Source organism: Selaginella moellendorffii, unplaced genomic scaffold (genome assembly GCF_000143415.4).
Source record: "Selaginella moellendorffii unplaced genomic scaffold, v1.0 SELMOscaffold_64, whole genome shotgun sequence".
Lineage (NCBI taxonomy): Eukaryota > Viridiplantae > Streptophyta > Lycopodiopsida > Selaginellales > Selaginellaceae > Selaginella > Selaginella moellendorffii.
The window spans coordinates 511399-529773 of NW_003314325.1; the positions used below are offsets into that span (position 1 = coordinate 511399).

The window sequence follows — 18375 nt, forward strand, 5'->3', positions numbered from 1 at the left end:
GCTCTCTCTCTCTCTCTCTCTCTCTCTCTTTCAACTCCTTCAAGTGTGTGTTTGTCGCAACAGCAGTTCATCACAGCTTCTCACTGCAGCAGCAAGAAAAGGGAGCATTAGTTAGCAGTAGTGGAACAAGTGTTGCTTGCGGTGGAATAGCAAGCCAACAGCAAAGAGAAAAAAGGAAAAGAATCTACCTCGGCTTTTGGTACCTCTGTGCCAATCCTTTTCTTCCTCGTGCCTCCGACTTCCCCTTGCTGTGATCTGTCTCTCCCCCTCCATTCTGCAGTGTCCAAAGACAGGCCAGCTCGCATTCCAGTCCCCGACTTTCTTCTGTCTGCCTTTTCTTCTGATTAGCGCTGCGCAACTTGTCCCTGCCACTGCCTTGTCAAGGCTTGGCATTTTCGCTTCAATTGAGCTTCTCCTCTTCCTCCTTCTCAGACTTGCGGTCGTTTAACGTCTCGTCGAAGTGGAAACGAAGCAATGACCTGCGCAACCAGCGCAATCGAGCAACGCTGTGCTTGAATCTTCTCCTCCAAAAAAGCTCAACGTCAGGTACCGCATGCATGATTATAATCATAAGCATACCTTCCTTCTCCATTCAACTCCCTCGTGAAGATGAAATGACCAGTTCGTCTTTCGCTTTTCCTTTCCTTCTTCCTTCCATCAGGCCTTGCGAAAGCTCATGGAGCTCAAGAAGCTATGCGGAAAACCCCGCGTGATCGTCATTGGAGCCGGCATTTCGGGCCTCTCAGCAGCTCGTCGCTTGTACTCTTCCCCTGCTGCTGCTCGCGACTGGCAAATCACCGTTTTGGAAGCGAGTGACAGGATCGGCGGCAGAATCTTCACGTCCCAATTTGACACTGGAGAGCAGATTGAGATCGGTGCTACGTGGATTCACGGCGTCGAAGGCAGTCCCATTTTCGACATCGCTGAAAAGTCCGGAGCACTCCACGGGGATGTTCCGTTCGAGTGCATGGACGGCTTTCCGGAGCCCCCAATTGTCAAAGCTCAGGGAGGAGTCACTGTGCACTCCACCATTGCACACGACGTTGCCTCCCTCTACAGGCAGCTCGTCGACGATGTGAACGATCGGAGAGGAGAGCCACCGGAAGTAACCGCGGAGACGCTCGAGCATGGAGACTCTGGCAACCTGGGGTCGTATCTTCGTCGTGGTTTCGAAAGTTTTCTCGGCAAACAAGCTGCTACACCTGCTGGAGTCAATGCTGCTGAATTGCTGCTCAAACAGGACAACCCCTCCATCGCTTCCAGCGGCTGGAACTTGAGAGCTCTTCAAGAAGGTGTCTTCACAATTCAGGAGAACTGGGAGCGCTGCGTCACTGCTGCCGAGTCGCTGCACGATCTAGACCTCCTGGCGTTCAACGAGTACTGGGAGTTTCCTGGTGAGCAGATAACCATAGGTAAAGGATTCTCCTCTGTTGTCCAGGCTCTCGCCAAGAGCTTGCCACCCGACACCATCCGGTTCCACAAGAAAGTCGACAAGGTTGTCTGGACTGATGTAGCTCGAACTTCTGCTTCCTCCGGGTATCCTGTCCAGCTGCATTGCGAAGACGGCTCCACCTTCGAAGCTGACCACGTTATCGTCACGGTCTCTCTCGGCGTTCTCAAGGCAAAGGCTTTGGAAGAACAGCAGCTATTCCAGCCTCGCCTGCCCGACTGGAAGCTGGATTCCATAGAGAAGCTCGGCTTCGGTGTCGTGGACAAGCTGTTCGTCCTCGTCGAACCTCCTCCAGATGGCTCTCAACATCCCAACTTGCAGTTCATCCACAAGTCTCAGGCAGACGCTGACGAAGACGAGGTCCCTCGTTGGATGCGGAAGACTCATTCCCTGTACCCCATCCATAAGAAGTCCAACGTGCTCGTTGCGTGGTTCGCTGGAGCCGAGGCAAAGGAGATGGAGAAGCTGTCCGACGAAGAGATTGCCCGAGGTGTCCAGAAAACTCTCGCTGCTTTCGGTGACAAGCGTCGAGTTGCAGGTCTGGGGTCACAGCGGCAGCATTGTTGCAATGGTGGCGACGCCAGTTCTAACGGTGGCACGCACAGCGGCAAAGTTCACGTAGCTCACGGGTGCTGGAATCGGAATCCTTTGTTTCTCGGCTCCTACTCCTACGTCGCAGTTGGTTCCAATGGTGATGATATCGACCACCTTGCAGCCCCGGTTCCACGTCTAAGTGACTCAGGTCCTCCATTGCAGTTGCTCTTCGCCGGTGAGGCGACTCACAGGGATCAGTATTCGACGACGCATGGTGCTTATTTCAGCGGACAAAGGGAAGCCGATCGCCTGATTCAGCATTACAAGTTCGCGAGTTAGAACCGCAATGAGAAAGCATTTCTAAACGGCATGAGCGGCAGCAGTTTGATGCGTCTTCTCTAAACATCAAGGAGGCCTTCTAAAACCAAAAGAGGACGACCGTATTACCTTGTTGATAGCGAATTTTGGAAGGTCTGTCGCCTTCCAGCATCTTTTTTTTTCCATGCCTAGTATGCCTTACGCGTGTTGATTTGGCTATGTAGTCGTGGTTGCACTTGCACAGAAGAAGCACTGGCATGTCAATCACATATATAGTGAGTGCGATAATATAAAACATGGAGAATGAGAAAGATACCTTCGGTTGGAATAGTTGGCTAGCTCTCGCTTGCGGAATCCGTGGAGACAGTCCATATCCTTTGCAACGGATAAGGTTCCACCTCCGTGGTAGTGCCGACAAAAGCTTCATCAAGTTACGTTTCTCCCAATCATTGGAGTGCTTCCCTGAAGCATCACCTAGTAGTGCCAGAATTGCTGCTCTGGGATTATAGTGGACGTGAAAGCAATCATCACAATGGCCGTGAGCGATGGCGACGAAGAACAGCGAGCAAAGGCTGAAGGAGTTGCGAAACTTTGACCTGTTTAAACGGAGCTCTGTCCTCACTAGCCAGCCTCCTCTGGAGAAAAGATGATCAGGATTGATCCTCGGGAAGTTCAAGCCTGGATGAATCCACGTCGAGAGGACGTCAGCGCCAAGTGAGAGTTTTGACACTTTGACGAGACGACAACACTCTTTTAACCACCTTTTCTTCCGCTGGCTTCTTCTGAGAACCCAGTAGCTGTCTTTCATCCTGCCAAGACTAGAAGGCCCAGCCCACGAAGCACTGCCCATGTTTTAGAAACCATAAGAGAAAGCTCCCCCTTCTTCTTCCTGGTTTCTCCACCACTTTCTTAATCTTTTCTTCTCGCTCGTACGTCAGCTAAGTAGCTTAGAGTGATTCCCACGGAGCAGCGCTCTGGCTCGAAGCTGGCAATGGGAAGAATTCTAAAAAATCTGGCCACTGCCCGACCTGTGCCCTGCCCTCTTTCTTCCCTTCTCCTTAAATTTCCTTCTGGGACGATGGAGATGGAGAGCGACCCTACAGCTGCCCCGTCTGTCACTGAAGTCTTTTCTTCCACATTTCCAATGCTTCTCGCTCCTTAGATGAATGCGCGAAAGAAAGAGGGTACCACTGCCGGATCCCCTGGAGATATCGAGAGCTGAGCGAGAGAGAGCCTGGCGTCATACCTCGAGGACGAAGCCCTCCTCCGCAATAAGAACCCTAAACACTTTACAATTTCCCGCCAAATTTTGGAAAAGCAAAGAGCCTATTTAGTGATGGAGCATGACATTTTTGAAGAGAAAAGCATCAAAACTCAAAAATCTATTTAAAATATGCTTGTATAATTTATAAACTTTCCAAAACACTACCTAGCATATTCTAGTTTATTTTGATAATATTAATTTTATATTCATAAATTATAAATAAAGACGATGAGATACATTTTTAGGCTTAAAATAAGTTCTATAGCTCATGCTTGAACACTCTAAGAGGAAGAGTAGAGTTAAACTGTGAACATAACAATATAATTATTATAATTTATCTGATTATTATTATATAGTTACTCATAGAGTTCATTGTAGAGTATAATACCAAGTCATTAATCTAAAATAATCTTGGAACTCTCACCAAAAAACCTAATTCTCTTCTAATAAAAGCTTTTAGAATTCTTAATTGTATCATATTTTGATCAATTGAACTAATAAGTAATATTGAACAGGAATAACACTATTATTAAACAAACTAAACATTAAAGCATAGTAATTTTTAAAGGTAGGTTTTTAGATATAATATTTTAAATATGAAAGTTTCATTGATGAATTTCTATATTATAAATATATGTAATGCTCTATTGGATTAATTACTTCAATGCCATAGGACATGGATTTATGAGTGCATAAAATATAAAACTATGTATTCAATTAGCCTAAAAACCCTAATTTATATATGGAGTGACTAGTCTAAATTGAAATCAATCCAATAAATATCAAAATCTAACTATGCTAATATTAGTATATGGCATCATAGCCATCTTTTTCTATGGAATGTAGTTAAAGTTTTTTGGTTCATAAACTAGAATTTGGAGGACTTCAAGAAAAGGCATCAATGGATTTATAAATGGTGTAACTTATTCTTGATCCCTTTGTATGAAGCACTTCAACTATTATATATATGCATAATTTCTAAAGGATTGATCTATTGAATATCATGCAGAACTTCATAAACTTGCAGTCTAATTTATCATAACACTCAATATGGTCACTTCCACTAAATAAAGAGCCTTTTAGACAAACCATGTACTATATGATTGAGAAAACAAATTAACACTAGGTCATTTATTTTGTACTTTGTAGGTGGATGTCAATGGGAGTTGTAGCACCATTGTTGTCTCACTTGTATACAACCAAAGTGTTCAACAAGCTTCACTCAAATTAGTAAAAGAATGCTTATCAAATATTTCTCCCAATACCTAGCTCATAACAATTGTAAAGGTAAACTTAACTCTATTAGAAGTATTAAATCATGATTATATAAGAGTTTATATAGTGAAGTATTGATGAAACTTTGAACCCCTGTGACATACACATACTGAAGAAACTATCTCAATCTAAATGTTTAAAGTTCATATATTTTATAATCATTTATCTGAAAGTTCAAACAAGCTATTCCACTAAACCATTTATCTAAACACTTTTGACAATATGGCATATCTCTAGCCTAGACATTAAAACGTGAATACGTCAGTTATGAATGCAAGACCATTATCTGAAAGAATCTACTTTAAACAAGAATGTTAAAACACCATTCAATTGAGTAGGAAATATCCAATAGTAATCATTGATGCACTAGCAAGAACACTAACTTTCACCTAGCGAGTCAAGTAATTGAAGGCAATAATGATGTATTATTTGCAAATAATTGACTGTGGAAAATGCCCCATTAAATCAAATGCCACTAATTCAAATAGACTCAAAACTATAATTGATTCAAACCATCTTTCTGCAGCATGAGGGGGACTATTACTAGATTAACATCAAACACAATTATGCATATACTTGATAATATCATATCGCATCTTCAACCAATTTAAAAACTACTACAGATGTGGAGAAAATGTAGAATAAGGATTGAAGGCACCACCAGCTGTAAATGATCATCACAATTAATCCCTCAAGCTAATATTAATATTATAAATACTGAAATGACAAGTTCTTAGCAAGTGATTTCAACTACAGTAACTATTGATAACACAAAATCCTCATCTAAAAAATGACACTAAATTTGAAATAATAAGCTCATAAGGAACATGAAAAGAGAGCAAAATGATAAGTAAAACTTGGAAAAGGGCATTAGCATCAATTATACAATTCCTTGAGTAATAAATAATCTCAAAATTATATATCTAAAATTTTAAAGTCTATTAAGCCAATTATATGAAGTACTATAGTATGATTACCTTTTAGTAATGTCTGAGAACCATGTAAATATGCATGAAACAAATTGTTACTAAATATTCATTCTTTATCATAAAGTAATTTATCTCTATTGATTATAATGTATAACTCATATATGCAATAAGATAACACTAACCAAACATATTTGTGCTCTTCTGCATCAACACATCTCTTAAATTAATATCAAAAGCATCTACATGCAAATAAAAGGTCAAAGTGCAGTTAGAATACACTAAAATTATAAGAGTTATCAATATAGCACTTTCAAATCTAAAAGTGTTATTTTGCAATCTTTAGCCTAGATGAAAGATGATATTAATAACTTTAACAATACTTACAATCGTGTAGTATAATCAAAAAGATGATTAACAAAATGATTAAGATATTACACCTTACCTAAAAAGTATTGTATATCATTCATACACTTTAGAGTAGAAAACTTTATAATAATTACAAATTTGTAATGATCAACTTTCAAATCTTCACAAGAAATATAATACTTAATATCCTTAGACCTACATACGCACTTTGATTACTTTAGTTTCAAATTAAATTCCCACAACTAATTTAACACTTTACAAACATTATAAATGTGCTCTTCTTACATTCCCTATGTGTGCATTAAGACATCATCAATAAAGTCACCAATCACCTTTGGCATATTGCAAAGAACCTCATTCACTAGAAAATTTGCCAAAATATTGTTCAAATTGAATAACATCACCAAAAATTCCTACAAACCAAATGATGTAAAAAAACAATTTTGGGAACATCTTTTTTAGCATTTGCCAGCACCTAAAAGCAAAATCTAATTTAATGAACCAATTATTTCTCTGAAAATAATCTAGAAGATTAGTAGTATAAGGAAGAGGGTATACATTCGAAATAATCACCTTATTTAACTAACAATAGTTGATGTAGAATTGAATACTTCTTAGACTTCGTTATAAAATAATGTTTATACCTAAAGACTCTAAAAATTTTGGACAATACCCTTCCTTAACATCTCCTTGACATCTACACATAAAATCTTTTATCTCCTTTAATGATTAATGCTGAATAAGAACTTTGATTGAACAAACTTACTTATAGTGTTACTTGATTGATAATTAAGTCATTATAATTTTTATATTATATCCTAGTGATTATGAGCAATGTGTTTATGAAATTTCTTAGTTAAACAATAATCAACCCCAAAATGGTTAATGGTAATGTTAATCTATTTGCAAGAAGTATCTATGCCAATGATACAGTTTCCAACAGTCTACTATAAGGTTGTCTTCTTCAAAGCGAGCTCAGAAGAAAATGTCATCACATATGATATCAGAGTACTAAGAACCATACCTTCTTGACCACAACCATGAGCCTGGCAATCGAGAATGATCTTGCCTAGCCATGGTCCCACTCCAGACCTTTGCCAGTTTTAATCCAAAGTTCGTGAGCCTCTAGTTCTTCACTTCATCATCCTTAGCTATGGCTTCCAACCACTACAAACTCCTCATTGCGTGACTGATACCACTGACGCTGTGAGGCTCCACAAAGATGAAGTTTTCCACATCAGTGCAAAAGCTTGAGAACTACTATCCCCATGTGCAAACGGGAAATTTCAGAAGTCTCCAGCAACGCCATGTCATCTGTAGCAGACACTAGAACTAGTGTGCCCTGCATGACCAGCTCTTTGAGTCGCAGAGCTTTGACTGATTGCCGTAAGCTCCAGGGTTATCATCCCAGTCTGTGGATCAAACATGGCTTGCTTTGACAATCCTGGATCCACCACGTACCTAGTAGCCGAAAAAGCGAGTAGCACTACATGGTTCAAGGAAGATCATTGTAAAAGTACCTGATTCCTGGTATCGTCAAAGACGTCTCGGCGATATTTGTTGCAAAGCCTATCTTTCTCGTACCAGCTGGTGCTGCCTCGAATACCAGTTGCTGATCCTCTTGACGAAGCCTTCCATGAAGAGGCAGCACAAGCGCACATGGCATATTTGCCAGTCGCCCATTCGATATCCGTCTGGGACGTGAAAAAAGCTATATCTCCGTCATCAGCCTCCCTATGGAGCTCACAAACTCTTTCCATTGTCCTTGTTACATGGTTGTCGATGTTGGCATTCCTGCGCAGTTCGTAGTGGATCTCAACTGGGTACTTCCTTCCAGGAACGACAAGTGTTCGATGCGAAAGTAGTCGCTGAAAAGTTCCGCATTGACTGTAGCTGGCATGATGATGAGTCTCAAGTCCGACCATGCACGCATACATTCCTTCAGTACTGCCAGGAGTAAATCGATGCTCAGGCTTCGCTCGTGTGCTTCATCCACCACAATGCAGCTGAACCAGTCGAGATTTCTAGTCGAGAGATAAAGTTGAAGCAGTACGTGGTCCGTGGTGTAGACCATTTTGGCAAGGTCCTGTTGATCCCTGTATAACAAGGTACCAATGGAATTTATCTTCTCGTAACAGCCGTGGCATTCTTTGGCAACCCGTCAAGTAAGAGCAAAAGCTGCTACTTTCCTTGGCTGTGTACAAAGGATGGACTTGAGAAACAACCATCACATAAATATTGAACGAGTTGAGTGCTCTTCCCAGACTAATCAACACAGTAACCTATAGATTAATGCAAAGAAACTAGATGATAAAAACTTCTGGAGGTTCAGGCCAGAAATCATGCGGGGACGATCGCTTCCACCTAAAACCCTGGGAGAAAAACGTTTGAGCGGGAACACGCCAAAAACAGTAACCTTTATAGCTCTCTAGTGTCACCCCGATGGTTTAATCTCCAAGGTCTAGATGCCTTCTATTATTACTTTATTCATAACCTTTCCACTCCTATCTATTTTTACTTTATTTTCATTCATTCATTCGTATACAGTTTAGCAGAGAAGCATACTCAAACTCATCCAGTTCTCCTTTGCTCTTCAATTCTTCAATCAATGCTTCATCTGCAGCTGCATACCGCTTATACCCTGGAGGCATTTCTTCCTTGGATTTGTATAACTCGAAGCCTAGGCCTGCGTTGAGAAATCCATCGAGTCCCTGAAAAGCTTCCCAGATTTGAGATGCAAGAGGGCGGGGTGGCTCAGGCACAATGAAGATTCCCAAGTCTGGATGTTTTTTGCAGATCCGTTTGAGGTTTTCGTATTCAATCCGTTGGACGCAGAAACGAGGATGGTATTGCGGGAAGTCTGCTACCTGAACGATATAACCCACCTGAAAACGTACACAAATAAACATACAAAGAAACACAGAATAGAAACTGGTACAAACTCCAAGATGAATTCTCTTCATTGGTCCAGTGTAAGTCCTCTCTGCCCAGTCCTCATTTCGCAGGGGATCTCTTGAACAGTGATAAGTATCGTGCCCCTTCGCTAGGCAGAGGTAGCATTTCTTTTGTTCATCCACTCCAGGCTAAAACAAAAAACAAAGAGTCAAAAATTCAATAAGTGAGTTTTCTTACCCCCTTGCAGTGTCTTTCCCAATGACCTCTCTGCTTACATTTTCTGCATTGGTCGACGAGTAATCCCTCCTTCTCACCGGGACGATGAGTTCCTATGATCTCATACCTGTTACAAACAAAAGCAAGTAAACATCAAACCATATAAGCTTGCTTACCTTGCTTGCATACGATCGTAATCGTCCTCGATTGCAAAAGTGTCCACCTCCTTCGGCTTTTCCTTTGTGAACTTCCTGTTGCTGCTGCCGCCGTCGTAAGCCTTCTTGTGCTGCCCGTTGCTGCTGTTGCCGTCATAAGCCTTCTTGTGCTGCCCGTTGCTGCTGTTGCCGTCATAAGCCTTCTTGTAGTGCCCGTTGCTGCTGCCGCCGTCGTAAGCCTTCTTGTGCTCGTTGCTGCAGTTGCCGTCATAAGCCTTCTTGTAGTGCCCGTTGCTGCTGCTGCTGTAAGCCTTCATCCTCCAAAGAAAATGTCCAGAACCAACAGGGGCTATACCAGATCGATAAGAGTTGGTATTGAAAACCTACGAGCTTTTTTAATTCATCATGTTTATCGAGGATCCCTTACCTGGACAATGCTATCAAAGAGAGCCTTGAGAGTTTTGGAACGCGATGTAGGTACTAGATCGGCAAGAATCCCTGAAGCAGCCTGCTGTATTGAAAAGATACGAGCATTTTTATCGAGGATCGGACCGTATCACAGAGGGCCTTGAGGAGCGATGTAGCTCCGTAGCAGTGCAACGCGATCACAGGCGACGGCAATCGATCTGGTGGAGACGAACCTCCCTCAAACCCTAAACTTTATACCAAGTATATTCTTTAAGTATCGACAGTGAAAAATCAATCGAACGAACGGCCAGGATCCCGCTGGAACCGGTACGAAAAGATCAAACTCGAGCAGCTTGCAACCAAGCAGCTGCTTAAACAGTACCCCTACTATGGTGCCGCGCGGTATCCTGCTTGAGCTCAACTGTACCGCGCGGCACATTGTTTTTTTCACGCTTGCTAATTACGTAAGGATAAACACTCATTTTATTTAACTTTATGATGTTTCTTGACAGTAGAGAGAGAGCACGTTCTTAATGAACGCCGTTAGGGTACCGTTGTCTGTAGTCGGGGTGCTTGAAGACGTGGCAAGCTTCCAACTTGTTTATTGCGCGTGTGTAATCGTAAAAGTTGGCGTCCTTGATCACACACATCCCAAAAAGAGGGATTTCCTGGGCACCAATCTCTGGAGAAAGACACAACAACCTTCGCCCAGGACAGACAACCACGTACAGGCTGTCAAACCGAGTCCCAACTCGGCGTGTATGCTGCTCAAGAGCCCTAATGACATGAAGCTGAGGAGCACCCACATGGCTCTCTATGAGAGTCTTGAATTCAGTCATTACAGCTTCTTTGTATGAGAGTCTTGAATTGAGTCACTATAGCTTCTTTGTAGACTTGATCCTTGTGTTCAAGATTTCATGCATCTTTGGCCACTTAATATATAATTTCAATCTCTTGAACTTTAACATTATAAATAGCCTTGTATTAATCTTGTGAACAACCCCAATACATAATACATGGGTGTAGGAGGGTAAGGGTCTTTTTTAGGTCGGAGGTGTGGTTAAGTGACTAAAGTAGAATGGAAAAATTAGTCACTTATATAAACCATCACTCATAGGAAGCAGAGGTAAAAGATGAGCAGCGAGAAGTGAAACAGGCGACGTTTCATAACATTGTGTCAAACAAAGAGCATTGTCAAGGGTGGCTACTCTGGAGTTACATGAAAACCATATCTTTGCAAATTAGGAGGGACTTGGGAAGAACTCCCACAAATCAGAAATGCTGGGTACTAGAATGCCATACCATGTGCTCCAATGCACTCGCATTTTGCTTGGCAGCATTTGGCATCTGCAACGGCAGAAGAACATCATAATCCCATCAGAGAGAGCCGGAGGCTAGGGCGCTAGGGCGAGAGGATATAAAGCCCTATATATAGCCTTGTATTGGGCTTCCGTGAGTACATAGCCTGGGTACGTAGCCGAGCGTTTCAAGCGCAAAGAAAATGAGCTCTTGAGGCAGTCGACAAAACCTGTAGCTCCCCCCGCTCAAGGCCCGAAAAGTCCCACGGAAGCTTTGCACAGCTCGTCCATCTACTGCGCTGTGAGCAAGGCCGCGAAGTCGACAACGGGAACACCTCCTGGCAGCCTTCGCAAGTCCATCCCTGTTCCTGACGCTCGATCCAAGCTGGTTGGCAATGCTGTCGCGGCAAAAGCTGTGGCCTCGAGCCACTTCGGGCATAAACACACCGAACAATCCTTTTGCTGCGTCTATTGCCACTGCTACTGCTGGATTGCTTCCTTCTTCCAGACGCTGACGATCTGTGCTTTGCTTGCTCCAAGCACTCATCCCCGTGCACGCCACCGGTGGTTCATGCTCACTGCAGCTCCCACTGATTTTTCCAGCCCGGCTAAGTCGACCCCGTATTTTCCCAAACAGAGCTCTCATCATCCCAAGAGGAGCTCCCGTCGCCTCGCAGTGAGATCTTCTGGTTGCATCTAACCATGGCCGGTTTCCTCTTCAATCTTCTTTGCCAGGCGAAGCCCCTCTCTCGTCTTCATTGCAGCTTTATCCAGCAGGCCCTTCGAGAGGAGAGTCTTCCACCAGTTGTTCTGCCTTGCACCGAGCCACACCTTTCTCGTACGCCTTCGGAGATACCTTCACACAGTGGTTTCCGAGTGGAAAACGGAAATTGAATAAGAGTAGCATACCTTCAAAGTCGCACCTAGTGTGTTATCCGCCTTGAGCTGCTCCATTCCCTTGGCAGAGTAAAGTGTAGACGGGAAGAGAAACTCCGCTTTGCATGTAACTTTCTGCCACGCCTCCCCCACGCCTCAGACATCCAGAGTCGTCCCTTCAAGGCTAGCAAGAGCATTGCAGCGTCGTGAGCATTCACGTTGAACCTGAACCAAGCTTTGGCCGACAAACCTCTCAATCACCTCGACCTCAAACCTGTCTGCTGGAACATACTCCCGGTGCTTGGTCTCCAAGACCCGCTGGTACTCACTTATAACCCGCATCTTTCTCATGAATCACGATAAGCTTCGTCATCTTCTTCCCACTCAAAGCTTCCAAGTCTTGCATAGTCGGAGATAACACACCGGGCTGTGAGCGCTGGCTGACTTCACACGTGACGTATGAGCCGCAGATCACTTTCCTGTGCATGAAAGTATCACGGCATCGATGCAGCAAACGCGCCGGCTTTGAAAGTGTCGAGTTTCACCGCAAGTTGGGGAGAAGCTGTGCGTCGAAAGGCGACCAAACCCCACTTTGTCTGAGGTGACGCTCCAAAATCTGGAGATGCCTTCACCTCACTCATCAAACACTATCTCTTTCACCATCCAGACACGATCAGAGTCACGGGCGTTCGGAATCTCAGCTGCTTCTCGATGCACTCGTTCTGAAGCCAGCACTTCTGTCTCGCCACTGTTGCCATACGTGCAGCTCGTTCATGCAGCTCTCGATCCTGGACCTTGTTTGGCTGACACCTTTGGCCTCGAGCTGCTTTTGTAGCAAAGCTAGTCCGCTCTGTTCTTTGCCGCGAACTCTAGCCATGAGAGTGTTCCCCAAGTTCGATATGACCGCTCTGTGACTCCAAATCATACCCGTAACGATCGGCCACCCATTCGGGATCCACGACGGTCACGCAGCTCAAAAACTCCCTCGACGAGCAGAAAAATACCAGCCCCAGTGGACAGTCTCCGGATGAATGTGAGCCTCTCGACCCAGTCGTATCCGATTCGCCCGTTGCCAGAAAACTGCCAGCTTCTCCATAAAAGCCGACGTGACGATCTTCCTGATTGTCTCGTCCTTCAGGTCTCTTATCTGTTCCTGGAAGCTCCTCAGTGACTTTGTGTTGATGCTGTACACGTCCAAGAGGTTGAACAGGTCTCCATGCCAATGAGATGGTCGTCGAACTTCGACGGTCGAAGATGATATCAAAGGAATGAGAACCAGACCACAACTGTCGAGAATGTTCTTGGTGTTAATCCGAAGTTCCCAGTTCTTTACTTCATCATCCAGCCGCTGCAAACTCGTCATTGCATGCCTGATAGCGCTGATGCTGGGAGGCTCCACGAAGTCAAAGTTTTCCACGTCCTATATGCCTAGTGCCAGAAGCTTGAGAACTACTATCCCCATGTGAGAACAGCAACGCCATGTCGTCAAAGTCTTCATCGTTGTACAATCTGTAGCTGACACCAGAACTCGTGCGACCTCTTTGAGTTGCGGAGCTTTGACTGATTGCCGTAAGCTCCAGCGTTGTCATCCCAGTCTGTGGATCAAAGATAGCTTGCTTTGACAATCCTGGATCCACCAAGTGCCTAGAAGCCGAGAAAGCGACATGGTTCAAGGAAGATCATCGTAAAAGAACTTAAGTACCTGATTCCTGGTATCGTCGAAGACGTCTCGGCGATATTTGTTGCAGAAACTATCTTTCTAGTACCAGCTGTTGCTGATCCTCTTCACGAAGCCTTCCATGAAGAAGCAGCACAAGCAGCGTATTTGCCAATCGTTTACAGACCCATTCGACATCCGCCTGGGACGTGAGGAAAGCCCATTGGCCTCCTTGTGGAGCTCGCAAACTCTTTCCATTGTCCTTGTATCGATGTTGGCATTCCCACGCAGTTCGTAGTGGATCTCAACCTAGTACTTCCAGGAACGACAAGTGGTTTCGATGCCAAAGTAGTCGCTGAAGAGTTCCGCATCGGCTGTAGCCGACATGACAATGACTCTCAACATTCCCTCAGTACTGCTAGGAGTACTGAAGGCTTAGGCTTAGTTCCTGTTCTTCGTCCACCACAATGCAGCTGAAACCGGTCGAGATTTCTAGTCGAGAGATAAAGTTGAAGCAGTACCAAGGTGCCAATGGAATTTATCTTCCCGTAACAGCCGTGACACGAGTCCATTTAGCAGTTCCCACTGAGCGACCGATTCTTGCATCCTCCTGGACTATTTCCCACAGTTCTAGTGAAAAGTTCTTAACTTTGTTGTTCCTCCTTCGTGCTATCGTCTTTAGGATACCCTTTACCGTGTTGCAGCTCCTCAAGCGACCAATTTAGGCAGTGAAGACAAACCTTTCCAAGGATCTCGCCGTTTTCTTGTTCGGACCACTGCTCGGATGAGCTACCCTGGGGATCCAAGGGCTCTTCCCTCAAGCGAAGACCCAAAACTCCACCAGGGAGGCCGCAGCCTTGTCGAGGTAGCAAAGCTTTGAACCGCGGCTGGAATGATGGCGCCACACCGGCACCAACGCCTCATCCGGCGGCTGCGGTCCGTGAGTAGCAGCACCGCGTTGCGATCTCTCCAGCTCGATGAAAGCGTAGGCCCATGGATCGCTGCGCTGCCTGGGCACACACACGAAAGCGTTAGATTCCTACCAGGGAAGCGGCAAGCAAAAACTTCGACGATTCTACTGCCGCGATGATTCTAACGCCAAGATTCAGGCCAGAAATTTCTCATAAAATGCAGTCTTGCCTCTTGATCCATGGCGCCGATCGCCCGCCGCTTCCAGCTCCAGCAGCGCCAATGCGAACCCTAAAATCCTGGAACAAAAACGTTCGAGCGGGAAGGAGCTCTACCTTCCCAAAAAAGCAAGCTTCCATATCTTCTAGTGTAGGCTTTTTCCATAGCCATGATGAGTACATTGTTTAATTTCTCGTCTCTAGCTATAGATCTATAGATTACTAGACCAGTTTTAAATTAATGCGATAAACATGGAACAAAAACTAGTATTAGATTAGATTAACCCGCCCCAAACAAAACCCCCCAACCGAGCTGCTAGTTATATGTTATTCTTATAAAGGTGGTGGATTTCTAATGTTACTGGCTTGCTCTAGAGCGTATGCTATCTCGATGAGTGTTTTTCACTCTATTAATACCTTTCCTGGAATGTTTCTAACTTTTTGATTTGCTTAAGTGCTTGGATATTCTAAAATATTCTACCATCTAATTCTTATATTATTATTATAATTTATCTGATTGCTAGTATATAGTTACTCAAAGAGTTCATTGTAGAGTATAATACCAAGTCATTAATCTAAAATAATCATGGAACTCTCACCAAAAAACCTAATTCTCTTCTAGTAAAAACTTTTAGAATTCTTTCAATTGAACTAATAAGTAAAACTGAACAGGAATAACACTACTATTTAACAAAATAATAGTATTTTTTTCAGGTTAGGTTTTTAGATATAATATTTAAATATGAAAGTTTCATTGATGAATTTCTATATTATAAATCTATAATATTATATTTGTAATGCTCTAGTGGATTAATTACTTCAATGCCATAGGATATGGATTGGATTAATTACTTCAATGCCATAGAACATGGATTTGTGAGTGCATAGAATATAAAAATGTGTATATTCAAATAGCCTAAAAACCTTAATTTATATATAGAAGTGACTGTTATAAAAAACCAATCCAATAGATATCAAAATCATATTACGCTAATATCAATATATGGCATCAAAGCCATACACTTGGACCTTACATTATCTCTTTCTCTAGGAAGGATGGAACGTACTTAAGATTCTTTGGTTAATAAACAAGAATATGGAAAAACTTCAAGAAGAGGTATTTAGATGGTGCAACTTATTCCTGATCCCTTTGTATGAAGCATTTCAACCACTATATATATGCATAATTTTTAAAGGATCGATCTATTAAATATCATGCTAAACTTCACAAACTTGCAATCCAATTTATCACAACACTCAATATGGTCATTTCCACTAAGTAAAGATTTTTTTAGACAAACAATTGAGAAAACAAACTAATACTAAGTCATCCACTTTGTACTTTGTAGGTGGATGATAATGAAAGTTGTAGCACCATTATTATCTCATTTGTATGCAACCCAAGTATTCAATAAACTTCACTCAAACCAGTAAAGAATGCTTATTAAATATTGCTTCTAGTATCTAGCTCATGACAATTGTGAACGTAAATTCAACTCCTTTGGAAGTATTAAATCATGATTATATAAGAGTTTTTATGGTGAAGCACTAATGAAACTTTGAACCTTGTGATATACACATACCAAAGAAATTATCCCAATCTAAATGTTTAAAGTACATATACTTTGCAATCATTCATCTAAAAGTTTGAACAAGCTATTTTAGTAAACCATTTATCTAAACATTTTTGACAGTGTGGCATATCTTTAGCTTAGACGTTAAAACATGAATGCATCAGCTATAAATTCAAGACCATTATTCGAAAGAATATACTCTGAACAAAAATGCTAAAACACCATTCAATTGAGGAGGAAATATCCAATAGTAGTTACAAATGCACTAGCAACAACACCAATTTTCACCTAGTGAGTCATATAATTGAAAACAATAATGACATATTTTTTGCGAATAATTGATCGTGGAAAAATCCCCATTAAATCAAATGCCATCAACTCAAATGGACTCAAATTTACAATTGACTCAAACCATCTTTCTGCAGCATGAGCAGGAGTATTATTAACTTAATATCAAACATAACTATGCATATTCTAGATAATATCATGTTGCATTTTCAACCAATACAAAAATATATATAACTTTTCAGTCATACATTGATGTTCTATATGCCTACCTAGAATAGAAGAGTCATTGTAAGTGTGGAGAAAATATAGAATAAAGATTGAAAGCACCATCAATTATAAATGATCAGTCTTTATAAAATAATAAGGTTGTCTTTAATATGATATTAATATTGTAAATGCTGAAATGATAAGTTATTAACAAGTGATTTAAGATTCTCAAACCCATCATGAAGCAATTGAAACCACAATTCAATCTTTTGAGCTTTATGAACCTCAATAAGAGGAGGTAAATTTTACTCTACACCTTGTGGATATTGAACATCAACTATAGTAGATTTGACTAAATTTTTTATGGTGATTCATTATGCTAAGACTAAGTTGGTACTTTGTTTCTTTGAGAGTTTGCCCATTGAAATAAAATAACAGGCTTGTAAGGAACATGAAAAGAGAGCAAAAAGATAAGCAAAACTTGAAAAAGGGCATTAGCATCACCATACAACTCCCTCAATGATGAATAACCTCAAAATTATATATTTAAAACTTTAAAGTCCACTAAGTCAACCATATGAAGTACCATAGCATGATCACCTTTTAGTAATGTCTAAGAACCATATAAATATACATGAAGCAAACTATTACTAAATATTCATTCTTTATCATAAAGTAATTTATCTCTACTAATTGTAATGTATGACTCATATATGCAATAAAATAACACTAGCCAAACAATCAAACCATACAACTCCCTCAATGATGAACAACCTCAAAATTATATATCTAAAACTTCAAAGTCCACTAAGTCAACCATATGAAGTACCATAGTATAATCACCTTTTAGTAATGTTTAAGAACCATATAAATATACATGAAACAAACTGTTACTATATATTCATTCTTTATCATAAAGTAATTTATCTCTACTAATTGTAATGTATGACTCATATATACAATAAAATAACACTAGCCAAACAATCAAACCATACAACTCCCTCAATGATGAACAACCTCAAAATTATATATTTAAAACTTCAAAGTTCACTAAGTCAACCATATGAAGTACCATAACATAATCACCTTTTAGTAATGTCTAAGAACCATGTAAATATACATAAAGCAAACTGTTACTAAATATTCATTCTTTATCATAAAGTAATTTATCTCTACTAATTGTAATGTATGACTCATATATGCAATAAGATAACACTAGCCAAACAATCAATACATCCTTGAGGCTAATATAAAAAACATCCATATACAAAATGAAAAGTTAAAATGTAGTTAAGATACACTACACTTAGAACAGTTATCAATAGTGCAAGCAATCAAAGGGAACAACTTGAGAGACAATCTATAGAAATTCAAATATAAAAGGAAAGAGCCTATAAATAAAAGTGTACTTTTCTTTTTTAATTTGTTAAAGGTTTTGGGATATTTGGGGTTAAACATTCTTGGAGTAAGCTCTTAAATTTTTCCTTTCCAATTTGCCAGCTTACCTCGTCTATCCGTCCAACACTGCCTTGGCTTTT

At 41.5% G+C, this 18375-nt stretch overlaps 4 protein-coding genes across 7 annotated transcripts; 1 reads left to right on the forward strand and 3 right to left on the reverse strand.

Annotated features, from left to right (window-relative positions):
- The first annotated feature begins 6 nt into the window (after window positions 1-6).
- On the forward strand, window positions 7-2613 carry LOC9645131 (probable polyamine oxidase 5). Of its 2 annotated transcripts, XM_024689916.1 has the most exons (3): window positions 7-546; window positions 662-2004; window positions 2050-2613. In XM_024689916.1, the coding sequence occupies exons 2-3, from the start codon at window positions 677-679 to the stop codon at window positions 2321-2323; spliced, it is 1602 nt and encodes a 533-aa protein (XP_024545684.1). In that variant the 5' UTR covers window positions 7-546; window positions 662-676; the 3' UTR covers window positions 2324-2613. The 2 variants fall into 2 exon arrangements, with proteins under 2 accessions (XP_024545684.1, XP_002984796.1); XM_002984750.2 differs by having other exon boundaries at window positions 8-546; window positions 662-2613.
- Window positions 2470-3555, reverse strand: LOC112351657. The gene is made up of 2 exons (XM_024689917.1): window positions 2619-3555; window positions 2470-2554 (listed from the first exon to the last, which is right to left on the reverse strand). The coding sequence occupies exons 1-2, from the start codon at window positions 3150-3152 to the stop codon at window positions 2519-2521; spliced, it is 570 nt and encodes a 189-aa protein (XP_024545685.1). The 5' UTR covers window positions 3153-3555; the 3' UTR covers window positions 2470-2518.
- A 5090-nt stretch (window positions 3556-8645) lies between these two features.
- On the reverse strand, window positions 8646-10048 carry LOC9648604. Of its 3 annotated transcripts, none has more exons than XM_024690036.1 (5): window positions 9830-10048; window positions 9424-9751; window positions 9269-9374; window positions 9079-9219; window positions 8646-9021 (listed from the first exon to the last, which is right to left on the reverse strand). In XM_024690036.1, the coding sequence occupies exons 2-5, from the start codon at window positions 9717-9719 to the stop codon at window positions 8662-8664; spliced, it is 903 nt and encodes a 300-aa protein (XP_024545804.1). In that variant the 5' UTR covers window positions 9720-9751; window positions 9830-10048; the 3' UTR covers window positions 8646-8661. The 3 variants fall into 3 exon arrangements, with proteins under 3 accessions (XP_024545804.1, XP_024545803.1, XP_024545805.1); XM_024690035.1 differs by having other exon boundaries at window positions 9424-9785; XM_024690037.1 differs by having other exon boundaries at window positions 8917-9021; window positions 9075-9219; window positions 9424-9785.
- A 1172-nt stretch (window positions 10049-11220) lies between these two features.
- On the reverse strand, window positions 11221-12183 carry LOC112351695. The gene is made up of 2 exons (XM_024690038.1): window positions 12018-12183; window positions 11221-11964 (listed from the first exon to the last, which is right to left on the reverse strand). The coding sequence occupies exon 2, from the start codon at window positions 11755-11757 to the stop codon at window positions 11236-11238; it is 522 nt and encodes a 173-aa protein (XP_024545806.1). The 5' UTR covers window positions 11758-11964; window positions 12018-12183; the 3' UTR covers window positions 11221-11235.
- Window positions 12184-18375: the final 6192 nt, after the last annotated feature.